Source organism: Chiloscyllium plagiosum, chromosome 16 (genome assembly GCF_004010195.1).
Source record: "Chiloscyllium plagiosum isolate BGI_BamShark_2017 chromosome 16, ASM401019v2, whole genome shotgun sequence".
Classification (NCBI taxonomy): domain Eukaryota; kingdom Metazoa; phylum Chordata; class Chondrichthyes; order Orectolobiformes; family Hemiscylliidae; genus Chiloscyllium; species Chiloscyllium plagiosum.
Genome location: NC_057725.1, coordinates 63,420,309 through 63,445,670, shown reverse-complemented (window position 1 = coordinate 63,445,670; position 25,362 = coordinate 63,420,309). Strand labels below are relative to the sequence as shown.

The window sequence follows — 25,362 nt, the reverse complement described above, 5'->3', positions numbered from 1 at the left end:
ATCCTTTGACATGGGAATGCAACTAAATAGACCCTCGTGGCCTCAATAGAGAATGGGAAACGCAGCTTTATTCCATTCATTTTCCTTGCTCCCTAGATGAACTGGTTCCTCAGAAACACTTGGCAAGAATGTAAAATAAAGTGATTAGAAAAATAATAACAGGGAAAGAACAAATAACACATTGCACACTTCAAATTAAGGTACCAATAAACATTTATTAGATTTTTCTGTAAACGTATATAACACCAAAAGTATAACACAAAGTGAATTAATCCAATTAATTTCAAAGGATGCAACTTTGTACATGGTAATCCCAACAGCAAATTATGACAATATACAAAAGATCAAAAAATCTTCTATATAAAACAGTGAAGAGAGAATTCTTTATCTGCATGTGGGTCTAGACAGAGGAAGTCAGTTATAACCATGCTTGTAACTCGCTGTCCCATTCAGTGCACACCATTGTTCCATTGCTGGTCAATTCGTCAGGCAGGAAGGGAATTGTTAATCTGTCTGGCCACCACAGTTAGCCAAGACTGAGACCACAGTCTTGCAAATGGTAGACCATTCATTAATAATGAGCAAGTGAAGAGAGGGGTGATGAAGTGTGACTGGGAGACAAAGGAAAGGTCGAAGGGAAGCTGGAGGAAGAGGGGAGGTGGGTGAGATTCTGTAGGATTGTGCTGGAATATTGCTGGATCCCCCATGAAGATGCTACATATGAAGGTGAAGACGCTTCCTGGATGTGCCTGTCAGAGTGACTGTTGGTCTTTACTGCAATTATATCTCAAGAGCGGGATGACCCCAGCTCTGTTTTGTCCTAATTATTCCTCAGAGGGCATCTAAGACGCCACTGAATATCATCATATTTAGTCTTTAGTGTTTACTCGTTATTACTGTATTTAATCCTCTGAAGGCATTTGCTGGAGCACTCATTATTAGTGTAGCTAATTCTTAGAGGGTATTTACTGTAGAATTGTTTATTAACAGATTTAGCCCTCAGAGTGTATTTACTATAATACTCAATATTAATTTAATTACTCCCAGAGGATATTTATTGCCGTACAGCTACAGAGTGGTTATTATTGGCACTGATTACTTACCCCTCAGAGGCTGCTTACTTCAACACTAATTATTGCCATATTTACACCTCAGTGTTTACTGTGACATTGATTACTATTATATTCATTCCTCAATCTGTTTATTATCACATGCATTATCATTGTATTTACCCCAAGAGTGTTTACTGTAACACCGATATTACCGTATTTGCACTGGGTGTATTTACTGGAACATCAATATTACTGTATTTACCCTGGGAATATTTACTGTCACACCGATATTACCCTAATTACCCCAGGAATATTCACTGTAATGCGATAGTACAACATTCACTCTGGCAGTGTTTACTGTAAAACCGATATTACCATATTTACCCCAAGTGTATTTATTGTAACACTGATATAACTGTATTTACCCCTGGGATGTTTACTGTCACTCCGATATAACCTTTTTTACCCAGAGTGTATTTACTGTAACACCGATATTACCATATTTGCTGTAACACCGATATTACCGTATTTACCCTGGGATTATTTACTGTCACTCTGATATTACCGTATTTTCCTGGAGGATGTTTAATGTAACACCGATATTACCGTATTTACCCTGGCAGTATTTACTGTCACTCTGATATTACCGTATTTACCTGGAGGATGTTTAATGTAACACCGATATTACTGTATTTACCCTGGGATTATTTACTGTCACTCTGATATTATTGTATTTGCCTGGAGGATGTTTAATGTAACACCGATGTTACCAAATTTTCCCCAGTAATGTTTACTTTAACTCCAATATTACGATACTCACTTGATTGTATTTACTGTAACACTGATATTACTGTATTTATCCTGGCAGTATTTACTGTAATGCTGATATTACCATATTTACCCTGGATGTGTTCACTGTAACACTGATATTACTACCAAGGAATGGGGAAGCAAAGACTGGAGGCAAGGACAGGAGGGTGTCTCTCAGTGCCAACCCCTTGTTCCCTTTTCCAGTCCCTGACTGTCATGTATTGGTGCAAATAGAGGGTGCCTCCCAGCCCAGTAGGTACATCAGAAAATAGCTACTTGCTGGGAGGTTGGGGGGGGGGGGAGCGTGCTAATGTCAGGTGAGGTTTTTAAGTGGTCATTAATTTAATCGGTAATGTATCGTTCATGGTCCTTCTTGCCCAGAATCAAATTGCTGAAGTGCTGAGAAGGGACCGTGTATCTCTCCCGGGCCAACTTACTGAATTGTTTACCCCTCCTGCATTTTCCTCACTGCCTTAGGGAGAGGAAAAGCTTGCGATCGATGTGTGTATATATCTATGTGTATGTCTGTGAATATGTATGTGTGTATTTGTGCCTGTATGTGGGTGCATGCCTATGTGTGTATGCGTATATATTTGCATACATATACAAATATATATATTTGGGCTGACTTCCTCTGAAAGCACCCGGCTCACTGGTAAATGTCACGTACCTGGACAACACCAACCACGGTTACACACCAATTTTAACGTGACAAATTGCCTGGCTGTCCAACTGAACCAGACGGCTACACACAAACATATGCCATCAAACAGAGTCGGGAATATTTACACTGCACAGGTGGACAGGAAGAATTGCAAGGAGAATACACCCCCTGAACTCCCATTTCCCAACAAAAATCACCAAATCAAAGAGAGCTCACTCCTCAAAGAAGGTGAAAATACATCAGGACAGCTACTTTGTCCATTAAAGCCCTCTCGCTTTCCTCAACCATCCGTGTCGATGCAGCAGCTACTGGTTTGAAAGAGAAAAGAATGAAATTTGTGCATTGACCAGCAGACGTGTAGCCCACTGCTGGAACGTGATGGCTCTGAGCAGGGATTTGATCGTATTTCCTGTTGTGTGGGAGGTCACTGTGTCACCCTGCGTGCCCAGTTTGTCACCCAGAGGCATGGAATGGTAACTCTTCCAGCAGACAAGTCTCTGGTCTCCAAGACAAATGCCAGAAGAAAAACCATTGGGGGATGGGACGTGGTGCCCCCTAAGTATAGAAGGAAAATCCAAGTGTTGTCTTTTAACATTGAGGTGATGATAGTTCAAGGAGGCGTAGGTTTTGAGAGGAGTTGGGGTGAAAAAGGACAATGTGATCAACAAGCAGGAACCATCCAGTCGGATAAGCAGTTTGGTTTCCTTGAGGAGTGGGTCCTCTGACATTCCCAAGATAAATACGTGGGAACAAGTTGACATTAGCTGGTGGGAACATGGTGGGTGTAGGAGGTGGTGATGAAACCTTCAGGAATATGTGTCAACCAAGACCTGGTGTCGTGCAAACACTTCGGGTGATCTTGAGACTGTGGAGTGCCCCATCTCTCCCAAGGGACATTGAAAGCCAGTCTGACTCCACATGGCACACCATATCAAACAGGCTGAGTTGTTCCTCAACCATTGAATCCTACACTGTCACCTCCCAGAATCAGGTGGGACAGCAACGCTGATCTGTGAGATTCTGATTGTGATTTCTTTACCATAGCATGACCGAAAGCTTAAATGTATCTTTTGTGAAGGGATTGGGATACGGCAGGATGGATGGTCCTCCATTAAACATTTGGAGTAAGCAGGGGGTTGATGAAAGACAGAAAGAGTCTTGGACAACCTCCTACCAACACTTTTCACACTGATCTATCTATCTTGGTTTAACAAGAGTGGTCACTGCAGTACAGAGGCTCAAATCAACCAGGGCCACAGGAGGGTGTACCTGAATGACCAGCCTTTGAGGCTACATTGAACAGGAATGCCTCACTGGGCCATCTCATTGCATCAAAGCATCTGATCGCATCTAATAGCATTGCAAGTCAGGTTTATTTTAAAACAGCTGTTGACACAAGATGGATATAGGTATCCTGAAGTCCATTGCTATGCAAATTGCCACAAAGCAGCTTTTTGAGCTTTATCACTCACACACAGTCCTTAGAAAAGTCCAGGCCTTTAGAGCCAAGAGCCTCATATTTATTTGGCAAAGATGATGAGGGGAAGACACATCCTTACTGTCTGTGAAGGTCACTAAGTTCAAACCAAACAATAACTCTGTCCCTCCAGCCGGACACTTTGCTGCAGAATTGACTCTTTAGGTGGAAACTTGCTGGGTTTTTTTTCTTCATGATGGGAAAGGCAAAAGAGTGAGCTAGCTTTGTGTGTGTGTGTCTCTGCGTGCATGTGTGTCTGTGTGCATGCGTGTCTGTGTGCGCATGTCTGTGTGCATGCGTGTCTGTGTGTGTGTGTCTGTGTATGCGTGCTGTTTAAAATCCTGAAGCTCTGTGATCCCAGTGCCCACTCGACCAGTTTTGCACACAACCTTGTCAAACACATTTCCATAAATCAGCGGGACACCAGTGAGGTGTAGGAGCACAGTACCTCAGAGTGGATGGTTTCCCTGAGTGCTTTGTGTCCTTGCCAGGTTTAACCCAGGTAGCTGGATTATCCGATCTTTTCTCTCCTGCAAAGAGAGGACTGACATCAACATATTCCTGGCCAGACTACACCAGTAACCATCAGGCACCTTTACCAGCTGCTGGTCAGCTAATAGCTGGAACGAGCCTACTCACCCATGGCTTGTGTGGCATCTGTATCACACACAAATTGCTGACAGAGGTGGGATTTTTAAATCACTGAAAATGGGGCTGTGAAAATGACACCTGCTGTCAGCTCATGGTATCGAATTTGCTCAAATTCCAATCAGCAGTCATTCGAATCATTTCCCAAACCACATACCCTCTGACTCGTCAGTGCATTGCATTTTCTCAGCCTGTCATCAGTTTGAAACCACACAAAAAAAAAACTCTAGCTGTCAAAAAGCAGAGAAAGCTCTTTTTGGGATTTGGAAAGCTGATGTTACGAGGTTACATGTGCGTTATAAAAGTTATGTCAAAAAGTAAGAACAATTAACACCCATTGTTGCCCATTTGTTTCATAGTGGTATGAGCAGTACACATCATGCAAGGTTTATATTAGACACGAGAGTACACAATTTAATAACAGTCCACAGTAATACAACAGCTCAAGGAGATATTCCAAGAAAGTTAAAAAAAAACAGTTAACACCAAACAACAGTGAACCAACTGGATCCTTAAAAAGTCATTGCATCAAGGATTGATACCTGGCAACTTATTCCAATGACTTGATTCACCTGTGAAATCTCTCAATGGAGGGTTTTAACTTTGATTGCATAGACTTGCAATCTATTCTTACCTGTCGCATGAAAAGAACAACACTGTTTTGTTTTTAAAATCACAATCCAGTGCATATGGGTACCTTTCAGTTTAACCAGGACAGGGTGTGATGGGCTATGGGATCCTTACATTACTATTGACAAAGATACTAGGGCAAGACATTCCAGAGAGATGCACCCTCCCTCACTAGTTCCTGGGCAAAGAGCTCCCTCCCACTCCTCAGGTCACTGGCATCGCATGGCACTGTCGTGAAGTTTGCAGTTAAGTTCATCATAAAATTGTGCTTGTCCATTGTGCTAAGATCAAAGACAGAGTCTGGGGAGGAGATTGTGCAGTGACAATATTTAATTAATGTCCTTTTCGCCAGTAGCAGATGGATACGCTTCACCAGAAACCATTTACAATGGCATCTTAACCATCGATTGGGTCAGAAGCCAGTTTTTCTCACATTAGTTGCTGTGCTATGCCAAGGACTTCTGGGCTTGAGTGGGCTGGGGGGCGAAGGTTCACCTACCCTGTCCATCTCTGGCTAGTAAGGGAACTCCATCCTTAGCTGATCAGGATTGCAGTGCATTCAGTGTTCAAACAACAAATAACTGCACATAGTCCAACCAGGCAATGTGTCTGAATAGAATATCAGTTTCCTACATTTACTGTATTTGATGTGTCATTCATATTGGCTCAATACATTCTTACTCCTGCAGGAGGCACTGTTTTATCTAAGGGCAGGTATCAAGGCTTCCGGCTCACTTTATACATTTCACTGATACTAGAAGAGTTTGCTCAAACTTAAGGGGAACTCTGAACCCTAATACTATCTCAAAACTGTTCTGAACATAAGTGTCATTAATGACAAGGGATCTCTGATCTCACTGGTGCAGTACAAGGTGACGCCCTTTCCTCCCTTTCTGAGGGGAGCTATGCTGGTGCGTTAAGCTGGGACAAGGGTAGATAGAGTGTGAGGGGTTTTAAACACCAGCTGTAGCACAAATCCACCTTGCCACCACCCGGTCAGGCCCATCAACCTGGTGTCTGGGTTTTGCTCGCAGGATTCTTGAAGTATGGGAGTGAGTCAGGATAGTAATTCAAGTTCTGGTGCAGAGGAAGGCTTTTGAAAGGCTCAAGACAGGAACAACCTTATTGCTTACCCCTCGCACACACTGGAATGTTTAATTCAATTCCTGCTGGTCCCTGAAGGAAGAAGATATTCTGATGTGGAAAGTTCAGAGAATTGGTCCACAGCCTTCTGGAATGGGCTCAGCACCATCTGTGATAGCTCAATCTCCTTAACACCTCACTGACAAACTGGGGAAACCCTGTACCGAAGGGTGCCTCCTCGGGCCTAGCTTAGTGGCTAATGTTGCCCATTTCCAAGAATGCTGTGCGTTACATGACCGTGGACCCACCTCGCAGGATCCACACTTTTGACTTCAAGGAAGGTGGGACGAGGGCGAGAACGTGGTATCGTCACTGGACTAAAGCACTTGTGGGTTTTACTAAACGGCAGTGGAGCGAGCATAAAGCCGGATCACATCCCTGAGAATGGCCAATCCTGAGAAGGTGGGTCGATGACATGTGCTTGACGGTAATGCTAACTGTACGGCTGGCAAAATCCACCGTGGCACACCGGGAACCTCAAAAGCCCTGGCTGTGCAGCGATGGAAATTCAATTAAGCTGCTGTACAATGTGAGCAATAAACTGAATGGCACAAACAATTCTCCATCAGGTCAAAGGCTGAGGGCGGGGTGAGTGGGATGATGGGTTTGCATGTGGAGCAACTGTGACCTTTGCACTTGTGCTGAATTTGGTTGTACCCACTGGGCTGCCCACCTCAGTCCCACTCCACCGTTTGGAAATCTGAAAAGTACTAATACACAGTTACTGGAAAAAGCCAAACAGAATCCCCTTTACCAGCTCCAGTATTCACTATTTGGACCTTAAGCTAAAACAACCACATTTAGATGAAAAGAACGAGAAAGGAAAAGGATTTTGACATGTTATCATTTTGTTTCCTGTCGGATGAACAACCTCAGCAGAGTTTCGGGAGGGAGAGGGGGCTCATGGGTGATAGGACTGGGTGTCTCTCTTTCTCTCTCTCTCTCTCTGTCCCCTCAGCTTTCGTGGTCCCATGGTTCCTCCTCAACAATTGTGTAGTCAGCAGCTGTGCCATTTTTGGCCTTGGTCACCTGGAAGCAATGAGGAGGGAAATCTAACTCAGGCAGAGCAAGGCACTTCAGATAAAGAGAAATATCGAAAGCAAGAGAGCAGGAACGAGTTGCATGCTGAAAATTTCCTGTTCAGGTGATGCTTGTGTATCCAACCAGTATTGAAGCCCAGAGATGTTACTGAACTGACATAGTCCCCCTCAGCATTGAGCTAAAAATGATGGCGGTGATTTCACATTGACAATACACGTGACAGCAGTGACCTTGTACATCTGCCACATTGTACATCTCCCTTGACTCTTTCATTGAAATAAAAATTGAGATTGTAATGAAAGGCAATTCAATCACTCAAAATCAACCACCCCCCCCCCCACAACCTCATATCTTGAGGTCACATCTCGTTTCATCAATCTTCCAAAGCAGCCCTTCCAAAAAATGACTCAAATTCACTTCATTGTGTGCTGCCGTATCATTTCTGTCTGTTCACTCCATCTCAAGTTTTCCTTTTGCAGTCTGATCTGTCAGGCAGATGTGCTAAACCTCACACGATTCTGACCAATGGCCACCACAAAGAGCGCACAGCCCCAGGCATGGCAGCCATGTTGGATTCTTTCTGCTTCATGGAGTCAGGGAAGTCTACAGCACAGTAAAAGCCCTTCAGCTCATCAAATCTGTGTTAAAAACAACTTCCTGGCAATATCTAGTTGGTCCCTTGCTCTGTCGCTTTCTCAAGCTGCCCTTGAAGGCGTGAATGATGTCTGTTGAAACCTGCGTGGCTATTGATGGTCAGAGTTGACATTAACAGGAACAGCAAGGTTTGTGCCTGTCACAGTGTGTTTGTCATTACCGAACTAAAGAGACCACCATAAGGTCAGTGATTAGTTGGAGAAGCATCTTCCATATTTTTATATATTGTTGATTTTATATATTTTTTTTCAGCTAGTGGTCAACTTTGGTTCAATTGCCAGCTAATGGAGGACTGGAAGGTTTTAAATAGGGGCTTTCGTTTATAATATCTCACTTAAGAGACAACGCCTCTGACACTGACAGCACCCACTCAGTCCTGCCCTGGGACCCTGGGCCATGACTGTGTTCTGTTTCAGGATTTGAACCTTCTGACCAAGGTGTCTGTTACCAACTGACATTTTGACGAAGGGAATACAGGACAGGATGACCCCAACCCCATTTTAGAATTTAATCTAAGGATTAGTCTCCGTGGCTTGTGTTCAACTTATCATGGATTCCCTACAGCTTGGAAGCAGGCTATTCAGCCCATCGAGTGCACACTGACCCTCTACACCCGAAACTATCCCCCTACCCTATCTCCGTAACTCTGCATTCCCTATGGATAGCCCACCTAGCCTGCATATCCATGTGAGAGAAAACCCATGCAGACACGGGGAGACTGTACAAACTTCACATAAACAGTTGTCTGAGGGTGGGATTGAACCTGGGCCTCTGAGGCAGCAGTGCTAACCACTGAGCCACATTTGCCTCACTCAATAATAGTGACTTCATAAACTTATATTTTGGGGGTGGGGTTTCAGAGCTCATAGTCACCAAAGGATCAACCTCCTGTGAGGACAAATTGAGCTGAAGTAAGTTTGAGTGTTTTTTTGGTAATATAAAAAGGCTGTTTTGTTCTCCTTGGCTGAATATGAGACCAAAAGTCTCAATCTGCTGCTCCTTCCTCAAGCTCGGAAACCCACAGTTCAGCAAAGGCCCCGGGATACTCCAGAGGACACACATACAGAAACCCAAAGGACAGAAGAAACAAAGATGTTCATAGCAGAACGCGTTCATCAGTACATACAGACGATGAGGGGGTAAAATGAATAGACATGTGTAAAAATATAGCCATATACATTACAGACACATGAGCTCAACAAATGCTTGTGATGAATATAATTCATACATTAACAGTCTGTATACCCCAAAACACCAGCCTGGCCAACAGAGCTTCATATGGTACGTATTCCTGACGAAGGGCTTTTGCCCGAAATGCCGATTTTCCTGCTCCTCAGATGCTGCCTGAACTGCTGTGCTTTTCCAGCACCACTCTGATCTAGACTCTGGTTTCCAGCACCTGCAGTCATTGTTTTTACCTATGGTATCGCAATCAATGGCTCGCACCTCTAGTGTCTCACATACATGAGATATGGTTGTTGTTGTTTTGTAGCAGATACAGAACCCACCTTCAGCTATCTGCACTGAGGCTGCAGAAATTATGGAGTTATTCAGATTTACGTTCATTCCCAGGAAACATTACAATTCGCAGAATGGGGAGATAGCACTTGGTCTGATTCAATGAAATTATCTGAAAGATCTCCCCTTGTCACTGTATCTGGGTGTCCATGAGCATCACTACTAATCATGATATTCACCTCACAAGGATAAACATCAATCCGTCACTGAATCTCACCACCAGGGTTCAGTGGGGATGGCAAAAGTCATTTCTTCAGTTTTAAAGAACAAGGGAGAAGGATTGATAAAGACGGTGTTGGGACTTAATCAGAAAATGTGACCAACACAAGGTACAAGGGCACCAGCTGAATATGGGAGGTAGCTGGCACCTTCACCTCACCATCTGCGGGGGTGGGGGTTCACGAGGAGCAACATCCTCTCTGGGCCCCTCAAAAGAACATTTCTCCCTCCCAACCTCCGATTCTGGCCTGTCTCACTTTTCAACAATTGTCATCACGCCCATCAATCACTGACCCCCTCCTCCCTCACTCACTCACTCACCCTCCCTCAACTACTCACTTCCCTCAACCACTCATGCCTCGATCACTGAGCCCTCCCTCAATCACTGACCCCCTAAACACTGACCCCTTGCTCATTCACCCCCTCAATCACTAAATCACTCTCCTTTAGTCACTGACCACTCCCTCAACTACCCCTCCCCCTCACACTTCCCTTAATCAATCACTCACCTCCCTCAATGACTCACCCTCAATGAGTCACTCCTCCCTCAAACACTCACCCTCCCTCAATCACTGAGCCGTCCCTCAATCACTGCCCTCCCCTTCCCTCAATCACTGACCCCACCCCTCCCCCCATGCCCATCAGCTCTGGGGCTATCATCTTGCTCACCTGGAAGAGGTTTCTCGGTTCATCACGTTGACTACATTCACCCCCTGGCTTCCCCATCCCCTTTTGTTCCCACTCACTAAAGAGGTTAGTTCGCTGAGTTGGCTGGATGGCTGGTTTGCAATGTACCCAAACAGTGTGGGGTCAATTCCTGCACAAGGCAAGGAGGTCACCATGATGCCTATGACCCTAACCTCCCCTTTCCATTCCCAACCTCACTGAGACGTGGCACGCCTCAGATTAATCTCTCCACCCGTCGTCTCTCACTGTGTTAAACTGGCGCTGAGGCTGGAACATACAATATACGTTCTCCTTTCACTGCCAGGGAGACCTCAGCTTTAAGAGGACAAAAGGAATCTGGATAAGTTGAATTATGTAAATTTTCATCAATACTTTATAATGGATGTATTTCATTTACACAACCTGTCCTCAGAAGGTTATAAGGGATATGGCATTAAATTCAAGTGTCTGAAAGAAGCAGAGTAGACACCATTATAACGAACTGACGCTCCCTTTATCTCTTTACAAAGTTTGTGAAGCTTCTAGCCACAGTGAGAGTTGAGGTATATGTCGACTGATATAACAAACAGATGGGAATGGAGAGAGTTGGATGGAAACAAGGCAGTGTTAAATGCAGGTCTCGATATCGGTATAAATCAAATGTACCTTGCCATCCTTTTCTTCCACTGTGTTGTTGCCTGAGTAATTGCCAGGGTTCGAGTTATTCTCCTGGTAGGCCTTTGTGCCATCGTGCAATACGACAGCCTTCAGCAACCGCTCCTCTTCCAGCCGGGCATGTTGGGCATCGATATTTGCCAGCTCCTCCCTCGATAGGTGGAAGACGATGCCAGCTCCAAAAGAGTCACCAACGACATTCACAGAGGTCCTCATCCGGTCTCTGCAATGAGACAGGCAAAATACAAAGACAACTACTCAGATTCCCGCGACAACCGTGTCTGAGGTGACACTGCTACGTCACAATGTAGTGGGGACGGACGGACGGACGGACACACACACACACACACACATACACACACACACACACACACACTCACACACTCACACCAAGGACCCGGGTTCGATTCCAGCCTCGGGCGACTGTCTATGTGGAGTTTGCACATTCCCCTCCTGTCTACGTGGGCTTTCTTTAGGTGCTCTGGTTTCCTCTCACAATCCAAAGATGTGCAGGTCAGGTGAATTGGCCATGCTAAATTGTGTTCAGGGATGTGTAGGTTAGGAGCATTAGTTAGGGGTTACTATAGGATAATAGGGTAGGGGAATGGGTCTGGGTGGGATACTCTTCAGAGGGTCGGTTTGGACTTGTGGAGCAGAATGGCCTGTTTCCAAACTGTAGGGATTCTATGATTCACACAGACAGATACACACACGCACACAACATGTTTCTGAAAAGCAGTTTGTGTAGTGCTCTCCTGAGGCACCATGAGCATCTATAAACAGAGACTGCATTTTCATAGCATCGGTCACCACCTCTACGCAGTGGAAACGGTTTTACTGCCACAAAATACCTTTTATTTTAATTGCAGTCACTGTGGTAGGAAACATGACAGCCAATCTGAACACAGGTAGGGTGTGTGTGTGTAATCTGCACACAGGTAGGGTGCGTGTGTGTGTGTGTGTGTGTAATCTGCACACAGGTAGGGTGTGTGTGTGTGTGTGTGTGTAATCTGCACACAGGTAGGTGTGTGTGTAATCTGCACAAGGTAGGGTGTGTTGTGTGTGTGTGTATGTAATCTGCACACAGGTAGGATGTGTGTGTGTGTAATCTGCACACAGGTAGGTTGTGTATGTGTGTAATCTGCACACAGGTAGGGTGGGTGTGTGTGTGTGTAATCTGCACACAGGTAGGGTGTGTGTGTACGTGTTTGTGTCTGTGCATGTTAATTCATTCTAGCCTCTACATGTATGTAAGCAGGTATGATATCATGTTTTAGTGAGGGGGTCTGAAAACTCAAGATTTGGCAGGAAGTTAAGGTTGGGAAGTGGCACTGATGGAATATTGATGTGCTGATCTCAAAGAGCAAGCTGGGAAATTTGGGAATGCTATGTACTTTGCTGGAATATTGAGCTGAGGACTGGGGTATTGTTTATGCACCTTACCGAAATACTAATGGGGAAGTGTGCAGACTTGTCCACATTAAAATAGGAGATTACAGACATTCCGGGGGATGTAATGCTGCTGCCTGTGCTGCAATCCCATTGGTTGATTTCAGAATGATTGAGGGAAGGGTCATGAATACCCCAGCCTCTCCTTGCCACTGAGAGAAATTCTTTCATTCAGGTCCTCTGACAGCGGAGCGTCTGAATTAATAAGAACAGAAGAAATAGGAACTGGAGGAGGCCATTCAGCCCCTCAACCCTGCAATTGGATCATGGCTAATCCGACATTCCTCACATCCACTGTCCTGCCCTTTCCCTGTAACCTTTGATTCCCCGATTGATCGAGAATCTATCTGTCGGAGCCTTAACCATAGACACGGACTCTGCCCCCACTCTGTGGCAAGGAGTTCCAAAGACACTCAACCCTCTGAGAGAAGAAATTCCTCCCCATCTCAGAATTAAAGTGGTGCCCCCTTATTCTGAGACTATACCCTCTGGTCCTAGACTCTCCCATGAGGGGAAATCTTTATCTTATCAAACCTCTTCAGAATCCTATATGTTTCAATGAGATCACCTCCCATTCTTGTAAACTGCAGTGAGTGGAGTCCCAACCTGTTTAGCCTTTGCTCGTTAGACAATTCTTTCATTCCAGGGATCATCCCAGTGAACCTTCTCTGAACTGCCTCCAATGGAATAACATCTTTCCTTAAATAAAGGGACTAAAGCTGCTCACAGTACTCCAGGTGTGGTCTCACCAGCACCTCGTACAGTAGCAGTAAGCTTTCACTACTCTTCTACTCCAGCCTCATTGAAATAAGGGCCAACATTCCATCAGCCTTGCTGACTACCTGCTGTTCCTGTGTGCTCGCCTCCTGTGTTTCGTGCATAAGTACCCTCTAAGTTCCTTTGTGTTGCAGCTTTGTGCAGTTTTTCCCCATTTAAACAATAGAACATACTACAATACAGTGCAGGACAGGCCCTTCGGCCATTGATGTTGCTCCAACCTGTGAACTAATCTAAGCCCATCCCCCTACACTATCCCATCATCATCCATGTGCTTATCCAAGGATTGTTTAAATCTCCCTAATGTGGCTGAGTAAACCACATTGGCAGGCAGGGCATTCCACGCCCTTACCACTCTCTGAGCAAAAAACCTTTCTCTGACATCTGTCTTAAATCGATCACCCCTCAATTTATAGCTGTGCCCCCTTGTACAAGCTGACGTCATTATCCTAGGAAAACGACTCACTATCCACCCTATCTAATCCTCTGGTCATGTATGTCTCTATCAAATCCCCTCTTAGCCTTCTTCTCTCCAATGAGAGCAGACCCAAGTCCCTCAGCCTTTCCTCACAAGACCTTCCCTTGAGACCAGGCAAAATCCTGGTAATTCCTCTCTTCACCTTTTCCAATGCTTCCACATCTTCCTGTAATGGGGTGACCAGGACTGTACACAATATTTTAAGTGTGGCTACACTAGCGTTTTGTATAGTTGCAGCATGACATCACAGCTCCAGAACTCAATACCTCTACCAATAAAACCTAACACACCGTATGCCTTCTTAACAGCACTATCAACCTGTGTGGCAACTTTCAGGGATCTGTATATATGGACACCAGGATCCCTCTGCACATCCACTCTACCAAGAATCTTTCCATTGACCAAATACTCTGCCTTCCTGTTATTCTTCCCAAAGTAAATTGCCTCATATCTGTCTGCATTGAACTCCATTTGCCACCTCTTGGCTCAATTCGGCAGTTTACCCAAGTCCCCCGGCAACCTGTAACATTCTTCCACACTGTCCAACACTCCAGCGACTTTAGTGTCATCTGCAAACTTACTAACCCATCCATCCTTTGCCTGCGTCCAAGTCATTTATAACAATGACAAACAGCAGTGGTCCCAAAACAGATCTTTGTGGCACACCACTAGTAACTGGACTCCAGGCTGAATATTTTCCATCAGCCATCACTCGTTTCCTTCTTACAGAAAGCCAGTTTCTAATCCAAACTGCTACATCACCCTCAATCCTATGCCTCCACAATTCCTCCAATAGCCTACCATGTGGAACCTTATCAAAGGCTTTACTGAGCTCCATGTAGACCAAGTCAACAGCCCTACCCTCAGCTACATGCTTGGTCACCTTCTCAAAAAACTCAATGAGGTTTGTGAGACACAACCTGCCATTGACAAAACCATGTGGAGTATCTCTAATCAAATTATTGCTTGCCAGATGATTATAAATCATATCTCTTATAATCCTTTCCAAAACCTTTCCTACAACAGACGTAAGGCTCACTAGTCTATAATTACCTGGGTCATCTCTACTGCCCTTCATCAACAAGGCACAACATTTGCAATCCTCCAGTACAAAATCTGTAGACAATGATGATTCAAAGATCAAGGCCAAAGGCTCCGCCACCTCCTCCCTAGCTTCCCAGAGAATCCTCGGATAAATCCCATCTAGCCCAGGGGACTTATCTACTTTTACACATTCTAGAATTGATAACACCCCCTCCTTATGAACCTCAATCCTTTCAAGTCTAATAGCCTGTTTCTCACACTTCTCCTCTACAATATTCTCCTTTTCTTGAGTGAAAACACATAAGAAATATTCATTTAGCACCTCTCCAAACTCCACAGTGTCCACAAACAACCTCCCATTTCTGTCTTTGACTGGCCCTATTCCTACCCTAGTCATCCTTTTATTCCTCACATACCTATAGAAAGCTTTAGGGTTCTCCTATATTCTATCTACTAAAGACTGCTCATGTCCCCTCGTTACTCTTCTTAATTCTCTCTTTAAATCCTTCCTAGATAATCTGGAACTCCCCATCGCCTCATCTAGACCACCTCGTCTCAACGTCACAGAAGTCTCCCTCTTCCGCTTAACAAGAGATACAGTTTCTTTAGTAAACCACGGTTCCTTAACCTTATCACTACACCCTGTTCTTTTGTTCTCCCTTCCATAAAAATCAATTTCACGTTTTCCCAGATTATACTCCACTTGCCAAATTTCTGCCCACTCACTTAACCTATCAATATCTCTGTAAATTGTTTGTATCCCATTTGTAAATTCCTTTTCCGCCCACTTTTGTGTTGTCTGCAAATTTGGTGACTGTACATTCGCTTCCTTCCAAATTAGAAGCAGAGGTAGACCATTCAGCCCCTTGAGCCTGGTCTCGCAGTCAACGGTAGGACCATGGCTGACCTGCTTGTGTTCCGATTTCCACATTCCCATCTACCCCTGGTTAGCCTTGATGTCCCTGTCTTGCAAAGAATGATCTCACTTCCACCCTCTTCTGAGGCAAAGAGTTCCGAATCGCACCCAGCTCAGAGAGAGAAATTCCATTCCTCTCAGTCCTAAAAGGGTGGCCCCTAATTTCAAAACGGTGGCCCCCTCATTCTTTATTCACCCACAAGAGGAAACACGTCCACCTTGCAACCACCATTCGGTGTCCTATATACTTCAACCAAGTCACCCCTCACACTGTAAACAAGCTCAGCCTGCATTATCCTTCTTTACTAGACAACCAGCTTTCAGTCCAGCACCAAAACAGTAAACTATCTTGCAACTGCCTCCAACAGGGCGGCACAGCGACTCCGTGGTTAGCACTGCTGCCTCACAGCACCAGGGTCCCAGGTTCAATTCTACCCTCGGGTGACTGTCTGTGTGGAGTTTGCACATTCTCCCCGTGTCTGCGTGGGTTTCCTCCGGGTGCTCCAGTTTCCTCCCACAGGTTCGGTGAATTGGCCGTGCTGAATTGCCCTAGTGTTAGGTGTATTAGTCAGAGGGAAATGAGTCTGGGTGGGTTACTCTTCGGAGGGTCAGTGTGGACTTGTTGGGCCGAAGGGCCTGTTTCCACACTGTAGGGAATCTAATCTAATCATATTTACATCCAAGGAGATCAAAAACAGCAATAAGGCATTTGAGATACCTTGCATAAATGAACCACAACACCTTTACCCCTGTGCTCAGTTCCTCTTGGAATAAAGGATAGCATTCAATGAGCGCTCTTCATTATGGACAGTACCTGTAAACTGACTTTATTTTTGTAACTCCTGCACTAGAATGCTTAAATCCCTGTGAATCTCAGAATTCTGCAGTTGTTCTCCATTTTTTTTAAAAAGGAATTTGTAGTTTTCCTTCCAAATTGGATAACGTCACATTTTGCTCCATTATTTGGATTTAGATTTGGATTTTATTGTCATATATATTCGAGTACAGGAGTACGGTGAAAAGTATATAATGTTGTCACACACGGCACCATCCTAGGTACAAAGTACCTCATTACAAAAAATGCTTAAGTACAAAATAGTGAGAGAAACAGAGTTAAAAGGTTGAAGCATTATACTAGTCTGCCAGATTTTTTGCCCATTCAGTCAATTTATCGATAGCCGTCTATAATCCCATTACGTCTTCTTCACATCATTGAACCCCACACTTCACTCTCAGCACACAGTCTCTGTTAAAACTGTTGGGTACCGTCAGCTCATACTGTGCAGATATACAAAGGACTCAAGGAATAATGACCCTAGCAGCACTGTTTGGGGGAGTTTATTAGTGGTCTGTCATCACCATCAGGCATAAATAGGTTATCACGCATTACAACAAGCTTTGTGTACCATTAGCTTAGCCATTTCATTGTACCCCATAAAACAGTGCAAGCTGGAGTTGTAAACCCACAAGAGCGAAGTCCAGTCCATAAGTGACAGGTACATTCCCCTCGGACCTCTGACACAGATTGTTAAAATAGATTGGCCCAGACACACGAAGGGGTACCAGGAGAGGGCTTCAGATTCTTGAAATTAGGTGAAAACAGAAACCATTTGATTGAACTTTTGAACAGAAGGGTTTTTACTTACAGGAGCCAGTCAACAGCTACAAGGAGGCTGATGTCTTGTGTGGGAAGGCCAACAGCAGTGAGAATCAACAGCATGGTGACCAGGCCGGCACTGGGTATACTTGCAGCTCCAATACTGGCCAGTGTCGCTGTCAAACTGTGAAGCAAACATGAAACAGTCTCTTTAGGGAAGAGGTCACAGTGTGTGGGCCACTGGGGAACTAGTCAATGTCTCCCTCTGGTGTGGACCATTATCTGCCTGTCACTGTTGCCACTCGTTCCTCGGTTTTAGCTATTCTGCCCTCAGGTTGACCATCCGGAAAGTTCCGGCCTAATCTCGTGCTTTATCTTTTTGTGCTCCACTGTCTATGCAATGCTGTGGCCTGGGATTTGAAGGCTATTAGCTGAGATGGACTTTGTATAAAACTGATCTGACAATCCCCAGCTAGATCTGGCTTCACCACGTCTTTCAAGCCCGTTGCTGTTCCCCAGCTGAACCCTTTTATTACCACAGGTAATACATTCTCGAGAGTGAAGACAACTCCAAACTTTACCACAAATTGCCTCCTCCCTGCTGTTTCATCACTAACACCAAGCAGGAAGGAATCCCAAGACTCGATATCCCAGTCTTACCATCCACACTCCAGGGTACCAGGCTCCCCCAACCCTACAAGACAGTTCTCTGCCCTCACATCACTCGTTCTCAGACTCACATTTTGCACGAGACACGTTTCCAGCTCCTTGAATTCCCAGGTCTTCAGTAACCCCATTTCCTTCACTCAATGCTCTCTCTCTCCACAGGTTAATTTTCCTTCAATTTTAAAAATAATGGCGACATTCAATATGACATTTTTTGATCGGGTTAGATGAAGAGGGATGAGAGTAGCGTTAACTGCTTCCTTTGGTTTTAGGACAAATGGTGGATGGGTCTCACATTGGAACCTGCCTTTGGGAGAGGTCCACATGACTTCACAATAAATCTGCCCAGAGACAAAGCGACATGACTTTCTTATCACGGAGACAGAAACTCATTCAAAGGTAAGAGCAAATATTGATGTGGGAACATGAAAGAAGGTGAGCTTACTGTTCCCCGGACTCTCAGACTGTCCGGACAGCTCTGAAGGGCTGAGAATTATGGTGACTGTGATAACTTAATCAGGTGAGGGGTCAGGATTCAGATTCTTGCTGTTGGAGTCAGACTTTCCCAATCTGTCCTTCCTCCCTTCAACAATGAGATCAACCTCTCACCAACAGGTCAAGAAGTCAATCTACAGGCATCTCTTTAAATACCCTAACTACAGAATTAATTTCTCCTTCACTAAGAGCCTCTGCTCTTGCTCCAAGTGCAGTAGATGTATGTCCATATTGATTTGACACAATGAGTCGAATCCTACGCTTTCATTTTTTTGGCTAAGTCTGAGTTGGGTTGGGTTTGGGTTGAGGATTTATTGTAGTGAATCCTGGCAAATTCTCTTACTGTTTCTTACCAAACGCACCACATGAATGACCAACCCCACTGCTATGGCACCCTTCACATCAGATGTTTGCTCCCTCCCTCTAGATATCCACAGAAACATTGGCTCTCCCAGTGCCCATGCCCTCACTAAAGTGTAGTGCGCCCAGATGAGCACTGTCATTCTGAGGTTGACCAACTCATTGACAGCGAAGATGGTGCCAGATTTCTCTGACAGGGACCTGGTGGATGGGGTGGGTGCAAGAGAGAGGAGTGCTCTTTGCAGACGGCCAGCAGAAGAGTCCGTGCCACTAGATTCTGGTCCGACAAAAGCTTAAACACACGTACCTACAGGGCCAAGAACGGCTTCTTCCCTGCTGTTATCAGACTGCTGAATGGACCTCCCAAATTGCAAATCTAGTGTTGATTTTGCTTTTGTGCAGCCATAACTTTGTACGCCTCACTCTGTCTAAACATCCCATGACCTGTATCTGTTTGTATAGCATGGTCTGCCTGCACTGCATGCAAAACCAAACTTTCCACTTTACTTAGGTGCATGTGACAACAATAAATCAAACCACCCAGGTTAACAGCATTTTCGGGCTGCAATGTAGAAAGAAGGTCATTGATCTTCCCCACTCTGCTTCCTGTAGGCGAGACCTCTTACAGGGCTTCAATTCACAGTGAACCAGAATCTCAACATTCCTCATCAACTCCAATTCTGATGTTCCCCCATTAGGGAATCATGTCCTGATTGGCATCTCGTGATCTCTGATGTCAGCAAGAGTCAATGGAAAAGACAGATTCACTCAAAACCTCATCTTCCCCAAGGTACTATCTCTAGGACTGCAAGCCATCACATTGAAGCCACCATACCCTCAACACACAGGGGTATAGGTTGCTCAGAGTAGGGTTCCTATGGCACAACTGGTGGAGGTGAAGGGTTCTCCTGACAGCTACTTCACACTAGGGCCTACCTGGACACTTCCTTCGGCCACTTTACATGAGGTCAGGATGAGTGATGTACAGGGTCTAGATGCTGAGGTGGAGCTCCCTGCAAACGACGGACACACAGTGCAGGAGGTGACTCAAGATGTCAGAGTCCGAAAGGCCAGAGAGAACTTTATAACCATCCACTTGCAGGGCGACTGAGCTGGCTCGAGGTATTTTCTGTTCCTGTTATTATTTCATTGCCAGAGGTGGCAATGCTGTATATCTCGATGACTGTATGACTCTTCACTCCTGTCTGAGATGGCCTAGCAAGCCACTCAGTTACATCAAACTGCTTAAAATTCTGCAGGAAGGTATGGTACCAGCTGGACCGATCAGCATCAACGTAGCCACTGAGAAGGAGAAACTGCCCTGTTGACCCTGCAAAGTATCCTTCACTAACATCTGGGGGCTAGTGCCAAAATGGGGAGAGCTGTCTCACAGACTAGTTAAGTGACAAGTGTGTCAAGCTCATAGAAACATACCCTTATGGACAATGTGTGAGACATCACAAACACCAGGCAGACCCAGCAGAAGTGGCTGCACAGCTGTACACAGTCGGAAGGGAGTTGTCCTGGGAGCCCTCAACATTGACTCCGGACCCTATGAAGTCTCATGGCACCGGGTCAAGGTAGGAAGATAGGAACCAGCAAAGGCCATTCAGCCCCTTGAACCTTTTCTGCCATTCAATGAGATCCAAGCTGATCTGTGGCCTAACTCCGGACAGCTATGAAGGAAAGCTCCTGCTGGTTACCATTCTCCCTTGGCTAATGAATCAGTACTCCTCCATGTTGAACAACACTTGGAGGAAGCACTGAGGGTGGTAGGGATATAGAATATACTCTGGGTGGGGGAATTTCAATGTCCACCATCACGAATGGCTCAGTAGCAGCACTACTGATCGAGCTGGTTGGGTTCGAAAGGACACAGTTTCTAGACTGGGTCTGCAGCAGGTGGTGAGGGAAGCAACCAGAGGGAAAAACATACTTGGCCTAACACTTACCAACCTGCCAGCAGCACGTGCATCTGTCCATGCACGTGCATAAGAGTAACCAAACAGTCTTTCTGCCTTCATATTGAGAATATCCTCCAGCATAATGTGTCGCACAATCACTGTGTAATGAGAGGTAGAATAGTGCTCACTTCCCTGGATGGGGGCAGCTCCAACAACACTCAAGAAGCTTGACACCATCCAGAACAAAGCAGCCCGCTTTATTGGCACCACACCCACAAGCATCCACTCCCTCCACCACCGATGCTCAGTATCTACATGACGCGCTGCAGAAATTCACCAAAGATCGTTCAACAGCACCTTCCACACCCACCACCATTTCCATCCAGAAAGGCGGGTGCAACAGATACATGGGAATATTGGAACTTGCAAGCTCCCCTCCAAGTCACTCACCATCCTGACTTGGAAATAAATCACCGTTCCTTCACTGTCCCTAGATCAAAATCTTGGAATTCCCTTCCTAACGGCATTGTGGGTCTACCTACAGTACATGGACTGCAGCAGCTCACAGCAGAGACGTTGAGAGCCCTAGGCCTAAGCAGTGCTGTTTGAACCTTCAGTGAGGTTGCACACTGGGACAATCTTCAGAAAAATTGGTTTGCACACTGCTCCTCAGTCGCCACATTCCACAGGTTCAAACAGAAGCAAACTTGGTGGTTCGGGATGATTGTAATCTTTAGATTTCAGTGGGAATAGGTGTTATTGTTACAGGATTCACAAGAAAACCAGCGAATGGACAGTGCTTTCCACAGTTGTGAAGGGGACAACAGGAAATGCTTTCAAACCCACCTCACGGTCACTATCTGTCCAGCATCCAAGTGAATATTGTTCATCTGGGCGATGAATATAGCAGCCACAGCCTCATAGAGTGCGGTCCCATCCATGTTGATGGTCGCTCCAACAGGAAGGACAAAGCGGGTCACTCGCTTGTCAATTCCCAGATTCTCCTCCAGGCAGCGGAAGGTAACTGGCAGAGTGCCAGCACTGAGTAAAAAAAACAAACCGACACAATCATATCCATCAAACATCACCATTCGCTTCATATCCATAATCCTGCTCCCCCCTCGTAGTCATTATCCCAGCAAACAGCTACCCTGCTCCTGTCTTCTTAATTCTATTCTGTTTAACCTGTTCCCTTTCCCACACAGACACCACCTCCCTGATGCCAGTTTGCCATTCCTCGCCCCATGTTCCTTGTTGTTCTTAGTTTGCTGCTTTCCCTTCCTTGCTCCATCCCTGTCTGATCCCTACTCTCAGCCGTGACTGACCCAGCAGCCTGTGGTTCCGCTCCTCAGGCTCGGTTTGGATTGTATCCGGAATTTCCAGGTTAAATTTCCTGGCACACCTAGCTGCGTGGGATCACCAATGTTCGACAATTCTGGAGCCATTCTTCCCCTCCCTCAATTTCTTTGTGTAAGTGGACATTGTCCTTGCTACTGTCTAGGGTTATGTGTTGAATGCGTCGACACTCTGAGGTAACCTGAGAAACATGCAAGCCAATGTATCCACTGGTGACCCTTCCCATTCACTGTGGAAGTTGGATCCATTCAGAAGTGAGTGTGTGTGAGAGACAGCTCATACTCAAAGCCCTGTACTTCAAACAGACAGTTGCCCCTCTCCAAGATAAAAGCGACGAGGAACAACGCATTGTCCTGGTACCTGGATGCAGTTCCTAAGGCGGTGATCCAGGCCTGGAAGATGCCTGCTAAGAATAAGAAAGGATTTTTTCTTGTCACCACAAAATATATCAGAGGCAAGATGATGCCTCCGTGGATGATGAGCCCTGTGATGACAGTCACCATGTACATGCCCAGTTGCCTAGCGACGACCTCCAAGTCTTTAATGGCCACAATCTTTCCACAGATTAGACAGGCGATACCGAAGGGCGAATACCTTTAATAACACAAAGGGGAAACATCAAAGATTAGAGCTCAGGAAGGACCTTTGAAGATTAGCACTCGGCCTGTCTGCCTGTTGTGGTTCAGTAGTAGCACTCTGACCTCTGGGTCATGTCTCACTTGAGGGAGTTTGGTACTAGACATGGCATTGTGCTGTGTTTCAGCTGAGATGCTCATCTGAGGGCCTGAGATGAATGGTCAACTCTTGTTCCCATATCTGCTGTCCCAGGTGTGTGCAAGAGGCAATCTTGTTATTACCATTTCATTTTATATCATGTCATGTATGTTCTCCCTCCCCTTTAGGGAAACAGTTGTAAAGATACAGGTCTTTGAGCTACACCATGAATATGCCAACAGGTGCTGGTATGGCATTTGAGTGTAGAACATCAGACCCAGAAGTAAAGACACTGCCCCTGTCCCACCAAGACCTCCATAGCCATATCGTGAAGGCTGTAACATCAAGGTGTATATTTGGGGCATCTCAGTGTCAGAATGCTGTATTACAACATTGACTAATAGCAATAAAATGCAGTCTCTAACCCACTGCAAGTTCTTGTCTCTATCTATCATATATTCATGTGAACAATCAAGATATACAATCAGGAAATTTCAGTAAATTAGATTCCTAACTCCTATGAGCTCAGAGGCTATGAAGGGGTCTTTTTTTGGAGTGAAAGTCAATATGAAAATTATTTTGAATATTACAGTAATCAAATTTAACGATCTCATATTGGATTCAAAACAATGTCCCTGGGTTTCAGAATCTTTTAATCACCCAACTAAGAGCTACCTGGACCAGGGGTGTGTGCCCTGCACAACGTCTTGACTGGTGTAAAAAAAAACTAAATCAACTCAGTTATTTTGTTTACTTGCATTATCTGTGTGTTTTTTTCCCCAAAGTTCCAAAAATAATGCAACAGCTTTTAAAATAGTAAATACTGCTCCTAGAACTCGAGGAATCAGTTCCAACACTGAATATACCTCAAACAAGGAGCAGCTCTTAGAGCCACAAATGTTTTCCTGTCTTCCATCTTGGATTACCCAGAATCCACCAGTTCTTATATTTGGATTATAGCAAGGTTAATTGGTGTTCTGTATGGGTGATATGAAGATTTAGTAGGTTTTCTAAATTGATGAAGACCATAAGAAGTGGGACAGGAGTAGGCCATTCGATTCTTCAAGCCTGCTCTCCTGTTCAGCAGGATCACCTCTGATACCCCATTGATAATCACATTCCTGTTGGTTCGAATATGCTTTGAAAAAATGGCTGCCAGGTTTCCAACATGACATCAGTGACTGCAGTTCAAATGGACTTCATTGGCTGTCAAATGCCTTGAGACATCTAGTGGTTGTGAGTGGCATTGTATAAATGCAAGTCTGTATATTATTGATATTTGGCCAACTCAGTTTCTACTCTATACAGAGCAAGCAAAGGGGCAAGCCTTTTCGTTTCGCAGGAAGAAAAAAGTCAAAAGTTTTGGCACCAAGTAATATCTGCTTTGTGGATTCTTCACTAGCATCACTAGGGGAGGCATGGTGACTCAGTGGTTAGCACTGCTGCCTCACCGCACCAGGGACCCAGGTTTGATTCCAGCCTTGGGCAACAGTGGGGAGTTTGCACGTTCTCCCCCGCGTCTGGGTGGGTTTCCTCCGGGTGCTCTGATTTCCTCCCACAATCCAAAGGTGCGCAGGTTAGGTGAATTGGCCATGCTAAATTGCCCATAGTGTTCAGGGATGTGTAGGTTAGGTGCATTAGTCAGGGGGAAATGCAGGGTAATAGGGTAGGGGAATGGGTCTGGGTGGGATACTCTTCAGAGGGTCGGAATGGACTAGCTGGGCCAAAAGGCCTACTCCCATACTGTAGGGATTCTATGATGAGTATCTACCAACGATTTCTAACAACACAAGTTGGTAATCCTAATGGTGTTCTAATATCCAAACACAGCTCTCAATCTGGTGAACTCAGTATGGGTATGAGATTTGGGTATAATCTCCCCTGTAAAGAGCATGGTTGCAAAGCTACTCATGACAATTGGTATTGGCAAGCCGACTGCACTACTGACTTCCAGCTCTGTAAGCCACTGCTGTGTGTGGACGCCAAAGGAACACTGCTTGGCTGCTGTACTGGGTGCATAACCACACACACAGTTTCATACTCAGCAACAGGGAAATATCAGAAAAGCATTTAAAACACAACACAACATATAGGGGAAGCAATGGCCCAGTGGTATTATCACTAGGCTACCACCCGACGCCTGGAGGAAGAACGCTTCATCTTCCACCTCGGAACACTTCAACCCCAGGGCATCAATGTGGATTTCACCCGTTTCCTCATTTCCCTTTCCCCCACCTCACCCCAGCTCCAACCTTCCAGCTCAGCACCGCCCTCATGACCTGTCCTACCTACCTATCATCCTTTCCACCTATCCACTCTCCCCTCTTCTCTGACCTATCACCTCCATCCCCACCCCCAATCACCTATTGTACTCTATGCTACTTTCTCTCCCCCCCCCCCCTCCTCCCC

The 25,362-nt window shown here is 45.3% G+C and overlaps 1 protein-coding gene across 3 annotated transcripts in view; it reads right to left on the bottom strand.

Moving 5' to 3' along the window:
• Window positions 1-198: 198 nt before the first annotated feature.
• LOC122557968 (excitatory amino acid transporter 2-like) overlaps window positions 199-25,362 on the bottom strand; it is a 510,588-nt gene continuing 485,424 nt past the window's right edge. For all 3 annotated transcript variants that reach the window (XM_043706266.1, XM_043706265.1, XM_043706267.1), the window contains 5 exons: window positions 22,600-22,833; window positions 21,730-21,924; window positions 17,508-17,642; window positions 11,189-11,420; window positions 199-7,453 (listed from right to left, as the gene is read on the bottom strand). In XM_043706266.1, coding sequence (XP_043562201.1) covers window positions 7,379-7,453; window positions 11,189-11,420; window positions 17,508-17,642; window positions 21,730-21,924; window positions 22,600-22,833 — 871 coding nt within the window. In that variant the 3' untranslated portion in view covers window positions 199-7,378. The remainder of the gene's footprint in view (window positions 7,454-11,188; window positions 11,421-17,507; window positions 17,643-21,729; window positions 21,925-22,599; window positions 22,834-25,362) is intronic.